This window comes from Lissotriton helveticus, chromosome 10, assembly GCF_964261635.1.
Source record: "Lissotriton helveticus chromosome 10, aLisHel1.1, whole genome shotgun sequence".
Classification (NCBI taxonomy): Eukaryota; Metazoa; Chordata; class Amphibia; order Caudata; family Salamandridae; genus Lissotriton; species Lissotriton helveticus.
The window spans coordinates 241,454,692-241,480,996 of NC_136071.1; the positions used below are offsets into that span (position 1 = coordinate 241,454,692).

The 26,305-nt window shown below is 41.8% G+C and overlaps 1 protein-coding gene across 3 annotated transcripts in view; it reads right to left on the reverse strand.

Moving 5' to 3' along the window:
• Nucleotides 1-26,305, reverse strand: part of MPRIP (myosin phosphatase Rho interacting protein) — an 845,921-nt gene that overhangs the window by 276,445 nt on the left and 543,171 nt on the right. For all 3 annotated transcript variants that reach the window (XM_078665226.1, XM_078665225.1, XM_078665227.1), the window contains exon 14: nt 16,759-17,338. In XM_078665226.1, the coding sequence (XP_078521352.1) occupies nt 16,759-17,338 (580 nt within the window). The remainder of the gene's footprint in view (nt 1-16,758; nt 17,339-26,305) is intronic.

The following is a 26,305-nucleotide window of genomic DNA, read 5'->3' on the forward strand; positions in this document are numbered from 1 at the left end:
GACCCAGATTGGGGGGAGTTTACTGAGAAGTTCTGGAAATTATGGGCTGCTAGTTTTAGTTATAGATCTGGCTATATTACCTATAGCATTGAGGTGCAGCGATCCAGAGCTAGTCGCATGTCAAGGGGGGGTCTATTGGTATGGGTAAGATTGTCACTCAATTTTTCCATACAACGGATTTACATTGATTCAGCCTATAGTTTAGGCTTATGGTTTAAAACACCTGGAGGGAACAGTTTCATGCTAATTATTATTTACAACAGGGGTAACTCCAGCAATCAGTTATCTCCAACTTCACACCTACTTAACAACTGCAGTGTGTCACAGTGTAATCATCGCAGGAGATTTTAAAGTAACATTTGAGCCTTTAGGCTTCGTGAATGAGTTAACTACGAACAAAGATGAATTCCGGGGTGTACCTAGTTTAACATCTCTCTTTCTAAAGAATTGAACAGCTACAGCCTTACAGCTTTCTGCTTTCATCCTAAGTCATGGTTTGTGTACATGTAAGTCCACTTGCCCTCCGATAGGGTTGCTTGTCCAACCTTTAAAGAGAGAATTATACAACCAACACATTATTAAATCTTTTTGCTTTGGCAAGTTATGCTTGAAATAGAAGTGCAATCTAAAATTCAAAGCAATCATTAGACATTCATTGTCCATAAAAGGTGACTTCCTTGATGATTAGGTAGAAACCTGGTCCACGAGTCGATCCTTTAGTTGTATCTATTAACAGAAGGAGAATGAAGTGGACTGATATCACTTTCTGTGCGGAAGCGCGGACTAAAATATTCGGGACCGTGCTTCTGGCTATAAACCTCATAGTTCATCATTCATCAGTAAATTAGCAATAATCGAAGTTCACAACACACTATTTGCATCTTTTTAAAAAAATGATATTTTACCCAAGAAATGGAACCAAGGGTAACTCCATCTAAATATGCACTCGGTTTAACAGTAACTGCAGGGCGGCTACAAAAACACACATTTCTAGAATAAAAAGCAAAGGAGGCTATATTGAAGGTCATATTGGGTTTCAAGAATATTCAACATAAGAAAACTAAACTAAACTTGGAAGAAGAAGCAATTTAGCATGACCTCTTGGAGCTTGAAAAATACAAAATCTTTCAGGCATATTCCATCCCATGGTAGCACCAGTGTTGTAAACCGGATGTTCATAATCCACCGCTATCTAGGTCCACCCTTTACAAATCTAAAGACCATTGGGCTGGATAATATTCCCCGAGAGATTTACTCCGCTCAGGACATTCAATTTTGGGGTCATTTATCAATAAGCTTTCGAATGCAATTGAAGCAGGAGCACCAATCTCTGAATCTTGGAAATGAGTTGAAATTATTCCAATCTATAAAAAAGTTGCTTTAACGCTCTGGGGAATTCACATCCTATCAGCGTAATTACACAAGGTGCAAAAGGTTATTAGCAAGCAGGTTCTTGACAAATTGTTGTTTGAAGTGAAATAAAAATATTGTCATGTTTTTACGCAGGCTTTAGGTCAAAGGAGAGCACTGTGGATCATCAGGTTTCCCACTTTTTACAGCTTCTTTGGAAACCGGTGCACATTAATCAGGACCATCTGTATGTAGCTTTTGTTGACTTCCGGGCAGCCTTTTACCTGGTCAAAATAACCATGGTCTGGAAGGATTGCAGGAACGGGGAGTCTGATAATCTATTATTTATATCAATACAGTTCTTGTTTTTTTAAATAACTGATTTTATTGATGTTTTTAGTAGTACAATTCGGCCTGGAGGGCCAGTCACATACATAAAATTATAGTACTTTACAGAATGGTACCCATACTTCAAACGTCAACAAAAGCATGAAAGAAAATGAATAAACCTACTCTGGCACAGGCTGTGCACCACTCTCCACGAATATGACTCATTAGATCGAATATTAATACAACGCATGCCATTACGACGCGGGTATTACTACGCGATGTCAATGACAACGACATACCATTACATCGCAAACTTTTACCACAACTATACCTTTACCACGCATGCCATCACAACGCAAAGGCATGCGTGGTAAAGGTATACTCATGGTAAAAGTTTGAAAGGTAAGTGATCCTGCCCTACCCTTAACCCTAATTTAGTACCCCTGCAGGACCCTCTCCCGGTCCCCAGTCCTTTCCCTACATTTACACTACCCTGCACGACCCCCGACACTACCCTAAACCCTAAACCACTACCCCCTGCCCGACCCTCCCCCTCCCCCTACCCCCAGTCCAGTCCCTACACTCAAACACTACTCTGCACGACCCCCGCCGACACTACACTAAACCCTAAAACACTACCCTACACAAACACCACAACACTACCCTAAACAACTATCCCCAGTACGACCCTCCCCTGCCCTCCAGTCCGCTCCCTACACTGAAACACTACACCCAGCACAACCCCCCTACCTGCACTACACAAACACCACCACACTACCCTAAACCACTACCCCCAGCACGACCCTCCACCGGCCCCAGTCCGCTCCCTACACTGAAACATTACACCCAGCACAACCCTCCCCTACCCCCAATCCTCCTTACCTCTCTCTCCTCGTGGTTCCTCTCTCCTGGTTCCAGCGTCCTCTGAGGGGCACTGCACGTCACAACGTAGTTGTGAGGAAACGGAAGAGCCTCAGTTTCCTCACAACGATGTTGATAGTCATTACATTGCATGTGATGTAAAATCGCATGGGATGTCATGGTATGCGTAGTAATGGTACGCGTTGTTACATCGCATGCAGTGTAACGCATGCGATATAATGACCAGCAGTGAAACAGCCGCGGTGTAATGGCTGTTCACCCTCCCCACACCACAAAGGATATCGTTTGAGCTCATTCAGGTGTTGGGGTCTGCTAGCCGTGGGTGTGACTGTGGCCATACGATCGTACTATTTGCTCAACAGGGGATTCTAGGGATTTTGCGAAAGGTAGATCTATACCTCTGTATTCAGACCAGCGCAACCAGATTTTATTAAGTTTCTGTGGGCAACCCCATGCCCTGAATACTGCTATTTCCATCCCCATGCATTTGTCCATGGCACGTTTCCAACCTCCCACCGATGGTGGAGAGGTCCCCTTCCAATGTTGGGCTATGTCCCGTTTGGCCAGTGTGAGCATCAGGAACAGTTAGTTTTGCTTGTATCGGTTTCCCCCCAATCACATCAGTGCTATGTAAGAGAAACAGCTTGGGATCTCGGGCAAGCCACCAGGACAGGACTTGTTCTAGACAGGAGGTTATGTTACGCCAATAGAGCTGAAGTGTCCTGCAGCTCCATACTATGTGTGAGAAAGTCCCTTCCGCTTCCTGACATCCGTGGCTACATACACTACAAGCTTCCAGTGGCCTTTACCTAGAAGTACCCGGCTGATAAGTGACAACTAGAACTTGGACTGAACTTTGATGGTGGACTCGGCCCGGACCCTGAGAGTCTCTAGCTGATCCAGACATCCCTCTCCCCAGAGACCTTGGGGCTAGAAGTGTACTGCTGTGATTGCTTGGGCACCAGGAAAAAAATTGAAAACCATTGAAAACATTTGCTCCGGAGCCAATGGAGCCTACTGCAAAAAGTACCTGACTGGCAGTTTGACAGCATCTGATTATATTTTAGTCCCTTTCTGCTTTGGGACTTGGAAAATCTTTCACGAAAAAATCAGGCTTTTCTTGAAAAAAATGACAGTCTTTTTCTTAATTAAGACTTTTAACCACACCTCAGAGGTAAGGGCGAGTCAAAGATTACTGTCCATCAACACATATGGTGGGGGGCATAGAGACAATCAAGATCCAGTCTGCAATCCATTTAATTTCAAAAGCACTTGGTCCATATTACATGTTTGGGCCTACTGGCTAGTAGTAAAACAGCAGTCTTCAAACGACTTGGCAAAGCCACCTCTCTTTCTGCATCTAGTACCATGAATTCAAAAACACTCTAAGTGTGCATTTGCTTAGTGAGAACATGGTCCAAAACCAGGTGCAGAGAAGCCTCCAGACTCGTATGACAGGGAATTTTCTAGCTACCCATAGGCAGCTTGCCCGCCCAATGCCAATTTTATCAGGAGCTATTTCAGGGAGTTGAAGAACGCTCAAGATGGAGTGATGGGTATACTGAGTAAGAAGTACAGTAGCCTAGGAAGTTCAGGCATTTTCATAACTGCAACGCAGATTGCGAATGAGATTGGTGAGTGTCATCCAGCAATCACCAGTCTGATAACTGATTCAACACTTACATCATTGTCCCTGATCATCTCTATAGCCACTCTTGCACCCTGATACACATATAGCACACAGTGTCTTTAGTCCATTGTAATGTAAACTCTAAAGTGCACTGCGATGTGCTCTCAGTCAATGGGAAAATCAACAATTTGCTCCAGTTTAACTTAACGCTAGAGAAGCCACCGAAGTACAGAATCTTGCATAGGATGAGAGAGAGATTGTACTCTGGGTCTCCAATATGCAACAGGACATGATGCTCCACCAATAAGATTCTTATACATTTCCCGGAAAAACTAATGCCTCCCATGTGAATAGTGTTCACATATTGCACACACGAGTAGTTCCATTGCCAGGGCACAAAATAGCAGGGATAACGGACATAACTGACATGTGCCATGCTTAATGTCAAGTGGGTTGGACAGTACCCCTCTGATTCTCATTTTAGCCGTAGGACACTCTTATCTTGGATAACAACAAACTCCATTTCCCATTCTACTGAGCACAGTCATCATGTAGTCCCATTTAAGTTAATCAAACACCTTTTCTCCATATTAAATAACAGCTGTGGCATTCACTTCTGGGTGCAGTTGATCCACAGACACCAAAAATAAGTGCCATTTATACATGTTTGACTAGGCAGGATTGAAACCAGCTTGGTCATGCATGAAAAGTTCCAGCATTAGTGAAAAGTGGTGGCTGGCTGTCATTTTAGCGAGCATTTTGGTGTTAGGTTGAGATGTAATAAGGAGTGCTATGACAATTGCTTCTGTAGGGGGCGGTGGAAAGTGGCCTAGACCACGTGTCTCATCAAACATTGCTAGAATATGCAATTCTAGGGCAACTATATATTATTTATAAAAAAAAATCTATAAGGAGCTTATTAGCTCCTGTTATATGGCCGTTGGGGTGATTCTCGACATTGCTAAGTTAGCATGAGCTCTGCTGTCATGATGCTGCTTTTGTGCACATTACCACATGACTTTGTTTTGCAAGACTCTGCTTGTGCCTTTCACATGACAACTGCCTGCTTTCTGCATTCTCTGCTTATTCCTGGTGTTTAGTCTGAACACGATGTGCAAGGTCGATAAACATGCCACTTGTTATTCTGTTCTGGTCAGTCCCTAGCACCTAGACAAAATATGCTAAACACAGCTGCACTGCTGGAGACTCGTGCTTTGATATTATGGGGATGCATGTTGTTCACCCACACTTGGAGAGAGATCTTTCGTTGGAGAAGAGCTATGCTGTTCCTATGATGTAAATCTACAATCTAGGCTCTAAGGTATGGGGTCTGCTGACAAAGCCTAGAGAGCTTCCTTTATATAATAAACTTTAACTTACCAAGGGGAGGGTGGTGAGGCCTTATAGTCCTTCTTCCACTGTCTGTATATGATGACATCCCCCTTTATATTCTATGGTATTGTAACAATGCTAACTGTTTTAGGTTTATGCATTTTGCTGCTGGTAGTGGCTCATATACTGCATTGTAGAGCAGAATACTTAAAATAAACATTTTGAACTATACAGTGACTCTGACAATCCTTATTGTGGACAAGTACGAGTGAGTGAGCGAAAGGGTATGTCTTGCCACCGAGATTCCTGAGAGAGTCAGGAGTGTTGTGTTCTGGGTTGTCTAATCATTTGTAGCTTTGTGATTATGTAGGAGAACGAATGAGACAATATAGCTAGTCGATTTGGGTATTCTGGGTACTGAGGTGGTAGGAAGGTACAACCCCTATACACCGAGGTACTGTTTTCCTGCGCATAGTTCGTGTATGTGCAGAATCCCCGCAACACTCCCAGAGCAGGCCCAGTCGGAGTATCCTTGATTGCGTTTTTTAATCTCACCCACTGTGTTCAGCTGCACTAAATGTTTCCTTTTAGAATCATGCAACCATGGCATAGTCAGTCTGTAAAGATATTCTCATTCCACAACCCAGAATCATATCTGTGAAGACTACAGTTCACAGTATTCTCTAAAACGAGCAGTGACTACCCGGGTATCAAGAATCACCCAATTGTCAGCTGTTTCTAAGGTAGTTATATTACCAAAAGCCCACACAGGTCTCACAATTTTAGGTAGCATTCTTCAGGGACATTGACTCTCTCTGTATGTCTTGAACACTGCATGTTTTCAGAAAATTATACCTTACATTCAGACTTGTACCCAACCTCACTCAACTTGGAGTGCATGTTGCTAAGCATCTTGCAATCCCTAGTCTACGCATAGAGCAAATCCAGACTTTAAATCTGTGCTTCTAACCACACCAGTCTTCCATGGATCAAATTAAGAACACCTAATTTTTTGGCAAAACAAACAACATAGAGATACGTTTTATAGGCATCCCATAAGATACCATAGACACCAAACCCTGCTTATTACAGAAGGGCTCTGATATATCTGCCTTTCATACAGCACCTGATATGCCCTATAAGGGGAAATGCCAATTGTGAACCCAGTTGGTCTGCACCAGCAAGTCCAATTGCTTAACAATTGGTTCATGGTCTCAGATTGTCTACGAATGAGTATATGCTTCCATTTGCTACATACAGACATCTTGTGTGACCAACCAATAATCGATGCAGGAGTGCATATCAAGGACCGATGACTAAAATATAATTCCAGAAGACATCAGATTCTTGAGTCTCCACATATCATTATATCATCAAGGCTCACTATGTGGAGGCTGTCTCCGGCGGTGGTGGACTGCCCCATGGACAAGCCTACAAATCTATCAACGTGGTTACAAAACAGAATTGAGGGGCCCACCCCATATTCAATTTTGATGGTCCATCCCCCTAGTCACGGATTGATATTCCCAGTACAACTGCAGACGTACAGGCCATATACATAGATAAATGTAATATAGAGACTCTCAAGTTCATCTTGACCCATTAGGAACCATCTACCTGGAGGTCGTGGATTGTACTGGTTATTCTGAACTGGAAACCCATCCATGCCTAGAGTTGTGAGCAGTGTGAGAGGCAAACAGGCGACAACTGCCCAATCTTCCCTTCTTGGCCTTTTTGCTATAAGGAGTTGTGTGTCTCCTGAACGGAAGCTTATTTTACAAAAACAGTGGTCCCTCACAACAAAATGAGATTAGATCTGTGTAAACATAGAAAGACAAGGATGTTTGTATGTCCAATTGGACAGTAATTATTTAATGTAAGCAATTGCCAAAGCAACATACAAGCGGACAACATCAAACAAAAGCAAGGAGAAACTCAGGCATGTGTAGAGGCAATGCCTAAAACAAAATTCAATAATTAGGCCAACGTAAATATATCGCAACACCGTAGCACATCACCAGAAACAATATAGTACTGTGTCAAGGTGAGCAACATCAACTCTGTGCCTAATAAATAAAAATAACCCTTTCTGACTTTGTGTTCTCGTGACTGGACCATGAGTCAAGGTTGTTTTTGGCTTCTATGACTACAGGTATTCTTTCCATCTAAAGGTGTTTTATTGCGAGCTGCCATATCGTCCTCAATACTGGATATGAATGGCTCAGTGAGGTCAGTTGTGGAAGCCTGCCTGCCTGACATGCATTTTCTGAATGATTTAGCTTGCCAATTTTCTTATCTGTTGTTAGGATGCTGTGCCTTATGTTCTGAAGGTACTTCTGGCTCTTGGTTCCTCAAGATACCCATTCCCCTAGGACACCACACTCCATTTGGCTAAAGTCCAGTGGAAGCCAGGATAAACAGGCAGCACACCCGCACCACCCTAGGGGCTATGCCACTCGGGGTTTGCCAGAGATCTGAGGGGAACAGGCTGCCTACACAGATCCTAGCCTAGGACAACCCATCTACCTATGTCAGAGGGAACCCTTTGTACCAGGCCGCTGGTTGCCAGAGACAGCCTTCAGATAAGTGCCATCCTCTTAGGTCAGCATGGATTCACAAATGACAGGCAGGGACCATGCCATCATTGTAAAGGCAGTCGCTAGACTGCTGCCATCTTCGAGCTCAGCCTACTTTGCTCCTAGGTAGACCATGGTTAACCAAGATGGAAGCCTACTAGAGAAGCAGATGAGCATATCGGAGGCTCTACACTGTATTCAACTGGTAGTTGGTTTCCCCGCTATTGGTTAAGGGGGAATGTCCTGGTCGTTTTTGATACAGTTCATACCAAGTCTCTTAATATCAGGATTTGCTTGAAGTTCCACCAGCTGTATAGAAGATGCTTTAAACCAGTCATAATGGGAGGCAGTGACACCTAAAAGGCTTCTTTCAATGTACTATAACAGTGTAAGACAATTTATAAAGACAGGGTGCCAGTAACCATATGTTCATTTGATGAGCAGCACCATTTAGAAGCCTATGAAAAGTAACTTTGTGTATTACTGAATACAGTCTATTGGACACCAAAAAAACAATTTCAAGCCAGCATTGCAGCATTTGAGGTGCACAAAAGGATGAAAGTGGACTATGTGAAGAAAACAATGCAGCCCGATAGGCCTATATTAACCCGTTGGCTGCTGCCGTCGGCCAACGGTCGTCGCGTGCACTTCCTTGGTAGTGCTGCGCACGACAGTTGGCCGACGCTGCCCCACCCGTTTTTCGAACGTTCAGCACTGGAGCTGAACGTTCGACGCAGCCAACGGGTTAAATGTTACGAAAACGTGTCCGGTCACATTTTCTCTAACCCATGGTGCACTGTACTGGCAGTCATCTCTCAGAGACAGTTCATTTTTTACAGTAATTGTATGTTGTACACGTTTCCAGTGCCACACCCTATCCACTTAGGGAGGTGGGCCGATTGTTTACTACTTCAATGAAGATTCATACGATTCAGAAAAAGGACTAGAAATAAGTAATACTTTTTTTTGCATTGTAATATTTTCATTGAAAGTCATAAATATCAGAATGAAAAGAGAGCTATTTAATCCCATGAAATTTAGCTGTCGGGCAGCAGGAAAGAAACAGAAGAATTCTACTGTACTGATAAGGACTTAACCTTGGTGGAAATATTCGGTCTCAGGCCCAGGGGCGGAGCATCCCATTTCGCTCCGGAGTACAGTGAAATAGACAGACCTCTCTTGAGCAGATAGGTGAAAATCTTTCATTGCTTCCTGGGCGGCGGGGGAGCGGGGAGTATGGCCATGCATTTTACCCCATGCAGAACATACCAACCAGACTGTACATTTAGTATTTTCTCCAACATAGTTCTCTCTTTGTTGAATGTATGTTTAATGATTATGCATTTGTTTTTTCGGGGGACATACCTCATTTACTTTGTCTTTACCTTGGCTGGACAGGACACAGCTTTGCAACATCAGCTGCAATGGGTAATCCCATGAAAGTCGTCACACTAAACGTCAAGGGCCTCAATACTCCCTTTAAAAGAAGAGCAGTTTTATCATATTTAGAAAGCACCAGTGCAGGTATATTCCTTCTGCAGGAGACTCATCTCCTGCCACTAGACTACCACAGGCTCAGATCATGCGCATTCCCAATTCAACACTTCTCCTCAACTGGCAATAAACCGGTGAGTGGCTTTTCTGGTCTCTCGCAACTTCAAAGGTTCCATTGGCGACAAGGTGGTCGAAATAAAAGAACGACTACCAGCGTTCCGGGTGACTGTCAGGGTTATAGCCTCTCTCTATGCACCGAACGAAGGGCAAGAGGAATTTCTGCACACAGCTTTAGCGGAGACATTAACAGCACAGGATAGGTGAACCCTTATAGGAGGGGACTTCAACCTAGTCATAAATAATGATCTTGACAGATCCACATCTAGATATGGGCAATCCGGGTCCCTTTCCCTAAAGGGACATAGGGCACTTAGAGATCTGGGATTTAACGATGTTTGGAGGACACTACACCCTCACCAGGTGTCATCCCAGGCGTCAGGGTTTGGGCCCATGATGAGTACTTCTGTCTTGTTGGTGTTTAGTTGTAGGCAGCTGTTTTTCATCAATTTGGCGACGGCTTCCATACCTTCTCGAAATATTTATCTGGCGATGTCGGATTCGTTGGACAGGGAGAGGATGAGTTTGGTGTTGTCTGCGTATGACACAATGTTGAGTCCGTAGGTTTTGACGATTGGGGCGAGCAGAGCCATGTAGACGTTGAAGAGCATCGGGTTGACGGAGGACCACTGAGGGACTCCACAGGAGGTTGGTGTAGGGTCAGAGAGGAAAGGGGGGAGTCTGACCCGCAGCGTTCTGCCAGAGAGGAAGGAGCTGATCCAGTCGAGGGCCTTGTCCTTGAGCCCTGTGTCGTGAAGTCTGCATTTTAGGGTGCGGTGGGAGACTGTGTCGAATTCGGCTCAGAGGTCGAGGAGGATGAGGACTACTATTTCTCTTTGACTTCGGCGTGTTTCCAGTCGTCGGGGAACTAGGCGGTCGCCATGGACCGGTTGATGGTGTGGCGGAGCATGGGTGTGATGGTGTCGACGGCTCTATTGAAGATGTGGTGGGCAGGGGTCCTTGGGGGCCCCGGAGTTGATTGACTTCATCGCCTTCAGTATGTCTTCGGTGGTGAGGGCTGTCCATCTGTCAAGCGTTGACTTTGAGGTGTCGGGGGTGGTTGGTGGGGGTTCCGTGTGTTGGTTGTCTATGTTGAAGTTGTCGTAGATGTTCTTGATATTGTGGTGAAAGAAGGTGCTGAGTTTGTCGCAGAGGTCTTGTGAGGGAGTGATGTCAGTCGACTCGCTGGTGGGTTGGGCGAACTCCTTGATGAGGTTGAAGAGTTCTTTGCTGTTGTGTGCGTGTGCGGAGATTCTGTCTTCGATCGCTTGTTTTCTCGTTTTCCTCATGAGTTGGTGGTGGCCGGTGGAAGCGGCTCTAAAGTTGTTGTGAGATTCTGTGGATTTGGTGTTCCTCCAGGTCTTTTCGAGGCGGCGGCAGGTGCGTCTGGACTCTCGAAGTTCAGTGGTGAACCATCTGGCTTTTTGGTGTGGGTGTTGTTTTTCTTGTGGGGGGCTATGGTGTTGGCGCTGTCGGAGATCCATCTGTGCAGGGTTCGGGCTGCTGCATTCACCAACAGACAGGAGCTCCACGGGTCTGGAGACAGCTGACTGCACGCAGCGGGTGCGCACCTAGCTAGCATTGATCTAGATAAAGCTGAATATGCTGCCCTGGGCCTCCGGTATAATTAGTACACAGGTGGCGATAAGATTGGTCATTTACTAGCAGCTCAAGCACGACAGCAACGCTCCATGATGCGCGATGCAACCGGCACTATCGCTACAGAGGACGTGTCCATTACAAACTCATTCCGAAACTTCTACGCGGACTTATACGCTAATCAACAACTAGACTTGGAGGCTAGCGCCGCATATTTAAAAGGGTCACATACTTCCTCTCTTACTTTGGATCAGTCAGAAACACTAGTGCAAGACATCCGAACAGAGGAGGTCTTTACAGCAATCTCCAGACAAAGTTCAGCCAAATCCCCGGGCACAGATGGCTTTCCCCCTTTTTTCTGCAAATTTTTCTGCACAAAACTGGCCCCTATCCTGATGTGGCTATTCAATAGCTTCTTAACCTGTATGCTAACTGCCACAATCTCGGTTATCCCAAAACCTGGCAAAGACAGGCAGCTCTGCAGCTCATACCATCCCATATTGCTCCTTAAAGTTGACCTTAAACTTTTCACCAACATTCTAGCCTCCAGACTAGGCCCCCAGCTCCACTACATCATAGACCTGGACCACACAGGCTTTATCCCCCAGTGCCAAACAAGTGATAATACTAAATGCGTGCTACATTTAATAGAGAAAGCCTCAAGCACATCCAACCATTACATGCTCCTAGCAGTTGACGTAGACAAAGCCTTTGACAGAGTGCATTGGCCCTTCCTAGAGCAGGTATTGACTCACTTCGTCTTCCCCGAAAGATTTCGCACATGAGTACTAAATTGTTATTGCCTCCCTTCAGCCTCAGTAAGAGTAAATGGACAACTACCTACACCATTCTCCATCTGCAGAGGGACTCACCAAGGTTGTCAATGACCCTGTTACTATTTGCCCCCTTTATGTAACCATTAGTGGGGTTAGTCTTCGGGGGGAAGAAGATAAAATTAATCTGTACGCAGACGATGTACTGGCATCACTAGACAACCCACTCATCTCTCTACCCGCCTTCTTGACTGAGATGGAGGCGTTTTGAGCAGTCTGGGGCTTCAAAATCAATCTCACTAAATCACACACTCTAAGCCGGTCACTACCACCTGATACAGTAGCCACACTAGCGAAGAAATTCCCAATAACCTGGGAGCGGGATTCTTTGCTTTATCTGGGAGTAGGACATGCACCCTCATAACAAAAAACCTCCTGCGTTAACTACCAGGCCTTACATAGACGAATTAAAGCGGAACTTGAGCGCTGGGCACAATACCCGATCTCTTGGCTCGGGAGAATCGCAGCCATCAAGAGGACTACTCTGCCCAAGATTTTTTAAGTTTACCAAACACTCCCTCTAGCTCCCCCAGCAGGGATGATTAACAAACTGCAATCCGAATTACACTGTTTTGTCTGGGCTAGGAGAAAGCCTAGGATAAGAAAAGAACAGAGCTACCTTCCCACAATTAAAGGGTGCCTCGGGCTCCCGAATCTCCATCTCTACTTCCAAGCCTCACAGATGCTATATTTGTCGGAGTGTAATAAGGCGGACTCAGTGAGTCGCTGGCTCTTCCAAGACAGGTCAGTCACAGGAACCTCACTCGGGAGGATTCCCTTCCTAAAGAAAGCACACAGGCCCCGGAATCTTTACCTATTCCTGGTCATGAAAACAACTATGAAAGCCTGGGACAGGTGCAGCGTCCGCTATGGACTTGCATCCTTCTCATCCCCAGTGACTCCATTGTTCGACAACCCGGAGTTTACGCCTGGGATGCCCCCGAGGCATTCCCTAAATGGCGCCAATCCAGCTGTCGCTCGATGGGTCATATGATCGATAAGGACGGAATAATACCATTTACGCAAATGCTGACTGATTTTGAACTACCAGAGTCAGAACACCTACAGTACATGTAACTCAGACACTGGCTCTCACATCTGGACAATAAAGATAATACGCAACAATACCTCACGGATTACGAGAGGTGGCTAGTCGCGAATACATCTAGTAAAAGTCTGATTTTTACCTTATACGCCGTTTTAGTACAGCCCTCAGTACGCTATATAAAACTTTATAAATAAATAAATACATACAAAACTAGCCAGACCAGACGGGAAAGAGAACTGGGAAGAATATTAACCCACAAAGAATGGGAAAACATTTATTTTAGATCTCGCCATACCGCCTGACACACAGCCCTTACAGAAACACCGACGAAAATTGTGACGCACTGGTACCTCAACCCAGAACGGATTCACAAGATGGACCCAACCAAGAGCCAGAACTGTTGGAGGGGCTGCCAAGAGACAGGGACACTAGTACACTTATTATGGGACTGTCCGCAGATCCACGACTACTGGACAAAAATCCTAGACGACGTAGACTGTCACTTAGACATGCAACTCCCCAGGTTCCCCTCCTACATTTTATTGGGGCTACTCAATCCTATAACTTATCCTTTGAAATCAATGAGAGGCTGGTAGATCGGCATCGCTCTAGGGGCCGCCTTGCAAAATGTTCTCTCACCTTGTGGCTCCACACACATTCCAACCCAACTAGGGCAGCTCTGTTCTGGGAATGGAAAATATCACATTCACACCTAACAAGGAAGGGACACCTTTCCAAGCTCTCTGGATACTCTACATATCTCTTTTATGCCAAGAATTCCGAGAGTTGACATGCCCCCGATATCTGCGGGTCTTGCGGCTCTCTAATGCCTCCATCAACACAGGTCATGGATTAGATGAACAAAGTACTTAGAATGCTGAAGAACACTGCACTACATAGAAGAGGTATGGGCAAGGTTGAGGTGGGGCTGGGTGTCTCTTCTTCAACTGTTTTGTTTTCTTCTGTTTATAATATTTTGTCTGGATACTACATATGCTAGATTTAAATTTGCATGAGAAGTGACATGTACCCCTGTTTAACATAAATGAATAAAAACCTCTAAACCTGAAAATTAATTTATCAGTTCCTTACATATTTTGTTGAGATACATATGCAATATTTTCTACTGCATGGTAGTGGCATTTCTTTTGTTGTTAATTAAATTGCCCCAGCAGCACTGGGCAGTCCACACAATAATCCTGCATGCAGCAACAACACATCTCACTTTGTTCTGTTGCATTAGCAACAGTCATCTAAAACAATGAATTTATCAGCAGTGGGCCACTTTTCTGAAATGGTTGAATTTGATTTCAACAGTGCAATACAAATTGATAAAATTAAGTATTTTAGTATAACAATTATACCGGTATTGCTCAATATTTGAATGAAGGATGGATATCGATTGCATTCCTTCCAATGGTACATTTCCCTAGCTGTAGCCAGCAACAACTGTGGTGCATGATATACTACTATTTGTACAAAAGGTGTACCCCTAATGTCGTTTCCTATATCAGAGTCTACATAGCATATGTGCAAAGTTATACAGGAAACACTATCAATAGTGGACTGTAATTCAGTAACTAGCCAAAAAATTAAGCAATGATTTTTATTGGTTTTTAACTTTATTAACCCCTTCCGTGCTTCTGTCGGCCCTCCCCAGCTACGAAGCCCCGCCCACCTTTTAGAACGCCCGCACCGCGGCAGAAAAAATGCAGCGGTTAAGGCATTAATCTTTTAGTAAAACAGTTATTTTCCTCTTGTTTTTATAGAAAACATTAATCACATAAATATTAAAACAATTCTGTGCATTTTCAACCTGCTGTTCCCACAGCATTAATCTGTCTAATGATACTTATTTCTTTACAATGATATAAATTGATGACAATGTATAATATCACCGTTGCCTTTAGGTCAAAAGAATGAGTGTAATATACTCAATCCTCTATATACATGGTATCACTTTAGTTAGACATCATATGTAAAATATGAGACCTTGATTAAGGATTATGCGTCCGCTAGCGTTTACGATGACTCTTAGGTATGGCTGGCTTATAGTACTGATCTTCAAAATGGGGTCTTCTAGGATTGCTGTAGCAATACCGGTTTTAGGAGACTTGAGGAAATGCTCACTTAGTAATTGATTGGGGAAGCTTCAATCCTTTGGCTCCCGGTCGCTCACCGGCTGACCGCACACCGTAATTACGGTTAGTAACTTTAGCGACAGGGTGAGGTGGAGAGTAGCCTGAAACTTGCACATGGAGTAATACGTTCAGCGGCACTAGCCCAGTGCTGGTCGCTATCGACAGAGTCTGCGTGTCTACACGCCATCTTTTGAACAGAGATTCCCCAGTCAATTACAAAGTGAGCATTTCCTCAAGTCTCCTAAAACCGGTTTTACTACAGCAATGCTAGAAGAGCACATTTTGAAGATCACTACTATAAGCCAGCAATACCTAAGAGTCATCGTAAACACTAGCGGACTCATGATCCTTAATCAAGGTCTCATATTTTACATGGCTACCTGATGAAAGTTGAAAGACGAAATGCGCGTAGTACTACATTGGATTATATTCTTAGCCATGAGATATATGAATGTCCATATTTGTGTTTATGCATTTTCAAAATTAACAAAAAAGAAGAATGTTGTCTAACTCAAGTGATATCATGTATAGAGAGGATTGAACATATTACACTCATTCTGTTGACCTAAAGGCAATGGGGGTATTATACATTGTCATCAATTTATATTATTGTGAAGAAATGAGATTCATAGGTAAGAATAATGCTATAGGAATAGCAGGGTGAAAATGCACAGAATTGTTTTAATATTTATGTGATTAATGTTTTCTATAAAATATATGAAAAAACAAGAGGAAAAACTATTTTTTACTAAAAGATGAATAAAGTTAAAAAACAATAAAAATCATTGCTTAATTTTTTGGCTAGATTATTTACTGAATTACAGTCCACTACTGATTGTGTTTCCTATACAACTTTTCACATAAGCATGATATACTACTAACAGGTACTTAACTACCACAACATATTAGTAGGACATCCTTTTCAACAAAACTTTTTTCTGAGGTCGGCCACAACTGCTTACAGTGTATACGAGAGAAAGCAATATCTATCATGTGTTCAACTACATTCCTCTGCCAGCTTTAATCATCTTTTGAGAGATTGTAAATACCTTTCACCAGACTTCATCTTGCGAACGTCGCACTACGACTTAGAATGGAAAGGAATCAATTCAGACAAACAAAAAAATAAGTGAAATTCTAAAACTCTGGGAATCTTGAAATTGTGAAGAGTGAAATCCAGCATGCAATAGGTACTGTCCATTTATAGAGGGTGCCAGTGCACTATCCTAGAGACTAAACTACTCATCTGTTTCTACACTTTATTGCTTATTAAATGGTACTAACCAGAAACTAATTAAGAACCAAAAGACAATTAGTCAAGTGTTTGTTTTGGTTTTGTGTAAATCCAACAATTACACAGATTGCAAGATGGAAACAATTGTGAAACATATTGTGTTTGATTTGAGAGAATGATGCTTAACATTACCTGTTTCTCCAAGAGTGATGCTAGCTTCTCAGAATGGAGACCACCAGGGGAAGCTGATGAAGCAGGAAGTTGAAGAGGTGCTATCGGAACTTGCTTTTCTTCACGTAGAGGAGTGGTCTCCACTTGGTGCCATCGCTGCTCAATTTCCACATGAACATTCTGTGGCTTCAGCTCAACAGATGCAGATGCCACTGGAATCCTGTCTACTTCCATCCTAGATATGTCCTCCATGCTTGACCCATCAATGGCATCAAATCGTTTCCTCCTCTCCTCTCGTCGCCGAGTTCGTTCCCTTTCCTGATCTACTTGGTCAGGGTCAGAGCCATTGGTGTCTTTTGAGGAGGTGACAATAGGACTAGAGGACTCGGTAGCTTTGGCCTTTTCTTGTGCCAAGGCTTGTTGAATTGGACGGAACTCTGCCCAGTCAAAGGTTTTTGACCGCCCTTCTCGCCTGCGTTCACGTGCTCGGCTTCTCTTTACTTCCACATCTACTGCAGCCTGCTCAGAGACCTGTTTATCGCCTAGTGTAGGACAAACTTCATAAGCAGATGTTGTTTTGCTCTTCTCTTCTGGCAAAGAACTGTTGAAAGAAGCACAGAAATCAAAATTTTATAGAAATCACCTACTCCTTCCCAGATAGTTTTATGCTGCCATGCAACTAGATTATTGTTAGCTTTACATGATGTAATGAAAGCCGATTTCTCAATTCATTGCGATTCCATCTATGGAGTCGTAAGTATCAGAAGATTTAATATTGAAAATCTAGACTCCCCAATTATCCATACGCTAATCATAACATGTTTGAAAAATAAGTCATAGAACTACAAATGAGTTGACGGTTTACTAAAACCGATCAGATTAGACAACTCCGGAAGTTGTGCATACTTATTGCAGATAGGGAGAAGTGCCTCACCCAAAAAATCTATTTATTATACCCATCTCTGCAGATGGTTCAAATACCTTGAAGAAAGTAGTCTGGACAAAAGCCACACAAATATTTCAGACCAACTGTGATAAAACACAAAACATAAATCATCAAATTCCGTAGTTAAATTGTCAGTACAATGACATTTCTGAACATAGGTAAGTAAACTTATACCTTATGTTCAACAGGCTTCAGTTTACCTTGCATGCTTCTACCTGCTTTTACATCTTTTCGTTGACATCTTATTTTAAGCTGCCATATTAAAAGCAAAGGGTGCTTTCCTCAGAAGAAAGTGCAATAACAGTTCTAGATAATGAACTAAAGGGCGAGCTTAAAAACAGGTCAGGAATGCACTAGCTACTCTAGGACATTTACCAAGGTTTCATTATGAATGGGCAATACTTTTAAGACAGCAGAAAACTTCTGTGGTGTAATGAATAAGTAAGTAGTAACTGACAAACAAATTTTAAGGGGAAATCCATCTGAAAATATTTCAGTGACATAGGGAATGTTGAATAAGGTTAGTATTATTTGATACCGGGAACGTCTCCAAGCTGGAGTCACTGGTGGTTTAGTGACTAAGTCAAACTTTAGTATATGATATAGTATTTCCAGCGGTCTTTTCATCTAGGATTTGGCAGTGGTTAACATTATTGTACATATTTATCAATAGATTTAAATCAACCGTGCCAGGCATAAACAATTTATTGCAGACGTTCTACTATATCTGCACCTTAAGGTCTAAATAATTCACAGCATCCTTTTACTTTAGTACTAGTAGAGGCCACAGACAAGCGAAAGAAGGAATCCATGTTTTTTTAATTTTCATTTTGAAAGAAGTACAAGGGAACTTTAAAAATTAACTAGGGCATTTTGTTGTTACTGTACATGACAGAAGGAAGCATTACGGTTTAGGCTTGAACTTGTGTATCGAGTCCTTTGTGCATTAATTGTATCATGGTGCCTTAACATCTATCACAGAAACACCACCAGTATATTAAATAAAACATTTGGTTCTGAATAGGGCGTAATGGACTCCCAGACCTCAATTTAAAGGTCAATAAATACATAATGATCACATAGATGGGATAAGGGTCAGAAAATACAGGTGTGCAGTCTGGAAGCCATGTGTGCTTTCTCAAAGAAAGAACTACAGAGCAATGGTAGGAACCAGATAGTGTTCTTTCAGATCTAGGTGGTCACAAAATGGTGAGCTATGTGTACAGTATTACACTCAAGCTCAATAAGGCACTGGCCAGCACATAACTTTGAGTTACACAAACTTAAGACAATTATGCATACGACTACTGTTCATAATATTTCATCCAAAAGAAATCCAGAAATGAGAAAGTGCCATCACTTAATTTAAGTTCTTGATCATGTGTTATTTTATTTAAATTGACGAACACTCGGATACCGCAGACTATGTCCCAGATCAGTATAGACATTTAGGAAAATCAATATAGACATTCTAGGAAAATAGCACACCTGAAGCAGAGTTCGAATGGCATATGAGAGCACCCCAGGGTACACCTGTCTACGAAAGAAATGCTGGTAATTACTGGAGTTCTGTATGCAATGGAAAGATAATGAAACCCTGTCTTACACTTCCAGTGTGATTAATCATAATGCTCTGTTTACCCACAGGATTTGGATTCTGGTCAATTATTTCTAGGATTACTGCTGAATGGGATGACAATTCATGTTAATTGTAATGCACACTCAAACTTGTTAAAAAATATAAGAAAGTATATGCTACTGATCTGTTTTAGACAAAAGCCTCACAGTTAAAGACATTTACATTCCCCCTGTAAAGCAGTCAGGACATTTCAGTCTGCAAAAAAGAACGGCAATGGCATAGTAACAATCACAACCACTGACTGGTATGAATTCTATTGGTTGTCACATGGATGTTTGTAAAAAGAGATTGCCAGTAAGCAACTTTATTTTCAATCATGGAATCTTCATTAAAGTCATATGCCGCAGGAAAAGCTCTCAACTAATGAAGGGAAAGACAAGAGTACCAGAAAACTACGAGTAAAGCAAAATGGATGCGATCCTAAAACAGATTACGCAGACAACACCTGACCTAGTTAAGTATCTGCACTGTTGTCAGAAGCTAGTAAGCAGTCCAGAAGATGGCTGCTGGCTAGAAAGCACCAAACATAAGTATGAAATTCATAAACTGCAATCATTGGAGGAATCCTTTTAATCTATATGACCTTATACTAGAGCAACATATGTATTGTAAGAACCTTCATGCCTCAAGAAACTTGCAGCCAGCTGGGTAGGTGGATTAGCAAAATTCTATATATCTTGAAGTTACCAGAGATCAGTCATCTACAGTCTACCGACCTGCACGACAATAAAAGCATAGACGCGAACAGTTCAGAAAGATGTGGGTAACAAAGTGGAGCTCCGAAGGGTGTAAAGAGATATGCACAGGAAAAATCAGTATTTTACTTACTCTACAAAAACTGGGTAACAGTACAGTGGTCTAAGACAAGCCCTAAATTTATTTACAAATAATAATAAAAAGAACCGATTCTCTTTGGCCTGGGAAAAAACCTAGGTAAATTAAAATTATGTGTATTGATAGTTCACAGCGTGACTGCTGGACCTGCAAATCCCACCTCTGTCAATTCAGAAGAAATTACTTACAGGAGATGAAGGTCAACAACAGAAGTAAGGGCAGAACAGCCAACACACAACTTTCCGCTCAAGAATGTGAACTAGCAGACAGTAGTCTCATGAAGCCCGCCTGTTATAGTGGCAGCAAAAAGATACCTGCTAATGCAGCAGCAGAAAGACTTGCAAATCTAGGTAACCGGAAGAGTTACTACCGGTTTATTCCAAAATCCTGGAGAAACACATCCACTCTCAACTCACTAATTTTGTTGAAACTAATAAACTCCTTCACCCATCACAATTTGGCTTCAGAGCTGCTTTCTCTACAGAAACAACGTTACATGGGGTAACGGAACGGCTACGGTAACATCTGGATGTGGGAGATACGGTCGTCCTCATTTTATTAGACCTGAGCGGGGCTTTTCACATGGTATCTCACACCATTCTGATAAAAACTCTAAGCATCGGTGGCTCAGCCTTGAACTGGCTGATCTTTTCTCGTCAACCGTACTTTTCAAATCTTTTCACCTACATCCTGCTCCAACATCCATCCCTCACCCTACTGGGTACCCCAGGGCTCCCTCCTTAGCCCTTTACTCTTTAACCTATATATGAGACCCTTAGCCAATGTCGCGGAAGAGGTGGGGTTGTCTCTGTTGTCCTAAGCGGACAGCTACCAAATCATCTTTTATCTCTCCATGGAGAGCATAGCCGGGCAATCCCTCCTTCAGCTAGGCCTAGGTAAAATTACATCATGGATGCGGGCCAACCACCTTGAGCTCAACGGAGAGAAGATGGAGGTCCTGATCCTTGGCAGAAATAAAGATCTCTGGGGCCCACAACATTGGCCCAGTGGAATGGGAACACTTCCTCGACCCTCCAGTCAAGTCCGCAACCTAGGTGTCATCATTGACGACTCACTCACTATGCACCATCAGGCAGTCAAAGTAACCTCAACTTGTTTCACCATCCTGAAGTAGCTGAAAAAGATAATCTGGATGTTGCCAGAGTCTACTCTAAAAACAGTAGTCCAGGCTCTAATCACCTCAAGACTGGATTACGGAAACGTTCTCTACCTCGGATCCAACAAGGAAGTGACTTGAGACTTCAGATGGTGCAGAACTCTGCAGCAAGACTACTCTGCACGGTCCCTAGAGCTACCTCTGTCTCAAGTCATCTGCGGGACCTTCATTGTCTCAGGGTGGAGAACAGAATCAAGTTCAAAGCCCTAAGCTACATGTTCAAAATCAAAAAAAAGAACTGCCCCTCAATATCTGCAAATTCTGGTCAGCCCCTATGTACCATCCGGGTGCCTTCGCTCTTCCACTCAAGAGAAATTTTATGTGCCGAGAATTACTATGGAATGCACTTCCCAAAGCCATCCGGAACGAAACAGTCTACATACTTTTCCGCAAATCCCTTAAGACTTGGCTTTTCAACCAGTAACCACACAAGCTGCTATACATCCTTCTGATCTGCTCCGACGCCGGGAAACCCTTCTTGGGTAGCTGTCGAGCCATAGAAATTTAAAATAAATAATAATAATATTAGTAACACTTGAACAGGATACCCTCCCCTGCTTTTTCTAATGACTGCAGATGGCAACATGCAAAGAAAGCCGTTCTTTGCATATCCATAGAAAGCCAGGGAAAAATGGAAGAAAAATTATGCTTAGAAAATGTGCAATGGAAGTAAAGAAAAACATCTCTGTCATACAAGTAAAGACTTAATTGAGACTTGTGGTGCCACTCAGGTCAGCATCCATTTGTTGGACACCAGAATAATCACGTGCATTACGCTCCTTGAAATACAGACGTTTCAGGAGCTGAAGCAACAAGGCCACCTTCCAGTGGAAAAGTTCAACTATTTTACTCAGAGTATTCTGTGTATCGATTTAATTTTTTTCTTTGCTTTTTAGGAGAAAAAGAAAACAAAAAATTCAAACAAACTTCTAAAACTGTTGATTTATATTTTTGGCTATTTTTTATTGAGCAGTCAAAAAAATGCATTTTGAGACAGGCCATACAAATAGTTTGAGATGCATATTTTACTTTAGAAAAATGGTCTGAAACCCCAGAAACATTTTCTAGTGGTTATGAATACTAATGGCAATCCCGTGGTGGAGATGTTTGAGATCCCAACTCAATTAAATGGCACAATTCTGTAATACATTGTGCAGTCAAAAAACCAAGCCTGAATTTCAATTTGGTTCATTAAATGGCAAGTCATGGAAAAGCTATTTAATTCTGGTAATGGCACATCGTAACATGGTGAACTTTGAGTTTGTCTTTCATGAACTGCACAGAGATTGTCAAAACAGATTTTTGTACTATTCTGCAATTAGTTTACAATGTTTTTGGCTGAAATGTGTCAATTTTCTTTATTAAAAAGGACATGTTTTTGTGGGGAAAAGCATATGAAATCACATTTCTACTATCAGCTAATTTGTTTTATAAGAATTGTAGTGCAACTTTGAAAAATAAGATTAGCATGACAACCTTTTAAACAAAAAAAACCTCTAAAAAGCTGCTGCTTTAACAAGTCATGTTTACTCATTCTTAGGGATCACAATCCTGATATATATATTTTTAGGAGCATTTGGCATTCTAGAGTAGAAGCCACAATTGTATGCCTAATTTTGTTTAACTGAGAAATGGAAAATTTAATAAAACCTATATTAAATTAGATTCAAATTAATATACATAATTACTATTTATCTGCCAGGGAACAAAAACTATTATTTTTGAGTTGAAAGGCACATTTTCAACATGGAGGAGGAAATAAAAATAATTAAAAAACATTTTCTGAAGGACTTTTAAGTAGGGAAACCACTGTTTGATTAAGCATTCTCTTTTAGATTACCAGTAAAATAATTAAATCACTCCACTGTGGGTTATTTCTTGCTTTAAATCACAAAACAGAACAAGCCCATTCTTCAACAAGTAGTTGAACCCAGCACTAAAACTTTACCCTCTTTCCCACTAAGCCTCAAATGTCCCATTTAATACACACTATTTCAGATACTATGCAATAAATGCAGTAAACCAACTGATGATCTCTCCTTGAGACTGCAGTTTACCTCTCTGGATTGGGAGCAGAGTAATGCAAGTACACTATTATCTTCATAACAACTGCAAAGCACTTGATTGGAATGCAAACAGAAACAGTTAACAGAGGAGTTCAAAATTTACCTTAAAAATCCTAAATATTGTGTGCGTGTATACGTAAGCCTAATAGATTGTGAATTTCAATGCTTTCATTGCATGCATGTTTCACTATCGCCAACCGGTCTGCAGTCCATCCGAACCACCATCTTGGTAACAAAAGCAGTTATTTAACAGGCTGCATGCAAAAGCACTTATTTCATTTCCGAAATACTCATCAGAAATACTATGAGCAGAAATGGACTAACAAAACATTACTTGGTTATAATAGTATTTCATGAGAAATGTTATTGAAGTCAAACACTCAATAGCCCCTGCCTGTGTGGGGGATCCCGCAGCAATTATATAACAAATATTCTTTGTATTTAAAGAAATTTTATTTTTATTGGTATCTTCATATTTACAGGCTTCAGTGACAGAATCAAGTTTATTTTTAAATTTCTAAAGGGGTGAAGTAGAATTGAAAAAACGAAAATCACTAGATTAAAAACAAGGCACCAACACCAATTTTTATATTAAGAATGAGGCAATACAAACATATCATGTGATTACACACAAATAATACTTGATTAATTTCATATCATTACACAAAGTGTATATGAAACCTTTTTTTGTTATAAAAACCTTACTAAGCTTTCAATACAATAACTTATAGTTTCCTAACGGCTATTTATACAGAATTGATTCATTAACTAGGCACCCAGTCTTTGAATTGAACCATCTTAGACAAAATGATTTGGTAAAAAAAAAATCAAACATAGTATATTTCCAGATTTATCATTCTCGTTTTTGCCACACACTGCAGGTAGGTAGAAATTTTCATAGACCTAAATCTCTGCACGATCAGACTTCTAACTAACACAGAACAGAAAGATAAACTTCTTCACATGACCTATCCTGAGGAGGGCCCATCATCTGTTCAGGAAAGCTGAGCAAGCGTTATAACTCATGGAGCACCTGCATCTCCCCTCCACCCACTGGTTCCAAAAGGGCTGAATTTTAGACCATGTCCACATCATAGGCTTCGAGCGCTCAAGAGCACAAGCACACATTGTGGTTAGCTCTGAAGCCTCTGGGATAATGTTATTTAATACCTCCATGATCAGACATAATCAGTATATAGAACAGTATTGTCTACAACACAGATAGGAGCTAATGAACTTATGTAATCTCTCCACGTTACATAGGAGAATTAATATTCCACTTCCCATGCCTTACTGTTCCTGACTTTATCACATCTTGGACCTTCTAACGTATTAATTTGTTTGCAAACAAGGCACAATATCTCTTGCTGTGCGGTCGCAAAAATTCATTAAACACTATTAATCCCCTTTCTGTAGAGTGAGGAAAGAACTTACAAAATCTCCGGTATTGTATCATACATTTCTGCTGTGTCCTGGGAAATGTGAATATCCTTTTCCTTATCAAATCTGATCCAGTTCTCAGACCACCTTAACTTCCCAATCTGAAATAGGTATAGTCAGCAGCTACCGATTGTGCCAAAAGGGGAGACAATCCTCTTGGTTGGTGCTGTGAGCTTTTAGAATTAACCCTTTTTAAAATGAGAAAATAGAAAGAAAATGAGGCATAATCAAGCTAGACTGAAGCAGAATAATGGACCTAAACTATGCAATGCATCTTTAAAGTAGCCTCAGCTTTAGCATCCCATCATGCGCTGAATTCATTTTGATGGTACCTGGGTAACTTGGTCTTATATGGGCAGAGAGGTGCATGGGTTGCTTAGGAATAAAAAAAAATTAAAAAATCAGGCTAGAGAACAAAGATTACAAGTAACTTTCTTCTGGAGAGATATTCAGTGATAGTCGAAAATGCTGAATAGAGTAGCAAGCCCAGGTGCGGGGATAAGGGGGCGATGATTCTGCACAAACAGATCCCATACTGTTTAATGTACTGTGCATTTGGTTCTGCAATAAAAAAAAGTTTCAGAAAAAAAATAGAGTAGCAAGCCCATCTCAGTGGACTAAAGAAGGGTCTAACATTGTGGTTTGTGAGAGCAACACCTGATGGCAATGAATGCCCTCCATGATATTCTTTACAAAAACAACCAGAAAAAGGGCTGTAGGATTATAAAAGTAGGAGTCAGTTTGTTGCAACGGTCTCGCGTTCAACTGAGCATCTAGCACAATGACACTTCAGATTCTAGCAGAACTGATATCTGAAGTGATTTTGGAAACTGTCTTTAAAAGTTTGACATTTCATTTCGACGGTATACATACTGTCTTCTGAAAAATATATTTCTCTTTCAAGTGCAGTGAGCTGCTCCAAGTTAATGGATAGCTTGAATTGAACACAAAGATGGCTTGTGGTGGTGACGCTTGAGTATTTAATTAGAGAGGCAGTCTTTTGGAAATCTTGCTGAAATTTTAGTTGATGTGTGCTGTTTCAGCCAATGATCCGGGTATGGAAAGAAAAAACACTTTCATATAGGGCGTGCTGCTACTACTGCCATGAGGAGGTGGCTTTAGGGTGATCATTCACTTCCATTACAGAAATCCTCTATTCCTTACCTATACTGGTGTATTTGAATGTGTCTCTTGTTAAGTCTCCATCTGGTTCACCAATCATATTATGAAGGAAGCTTTTTCTCAACTGCAGATATAATTTGGTACACCCCAACAAAAATTATTTCAGTAGTCTTTGACCTCCTGGTCACATGAGCCACTACCCCCGGTGCTGGAACCAGCTCCTCCTGACTGCCGAGTTTCTGCCCTCAAGGCAGGTTGGTTGGTCACACTGCCAGGCGACCGCCAACTGTCTAGGCATTTAATTGTATTGGATTACTGGTAACTTGTTTGTAATTAGTTTTAAT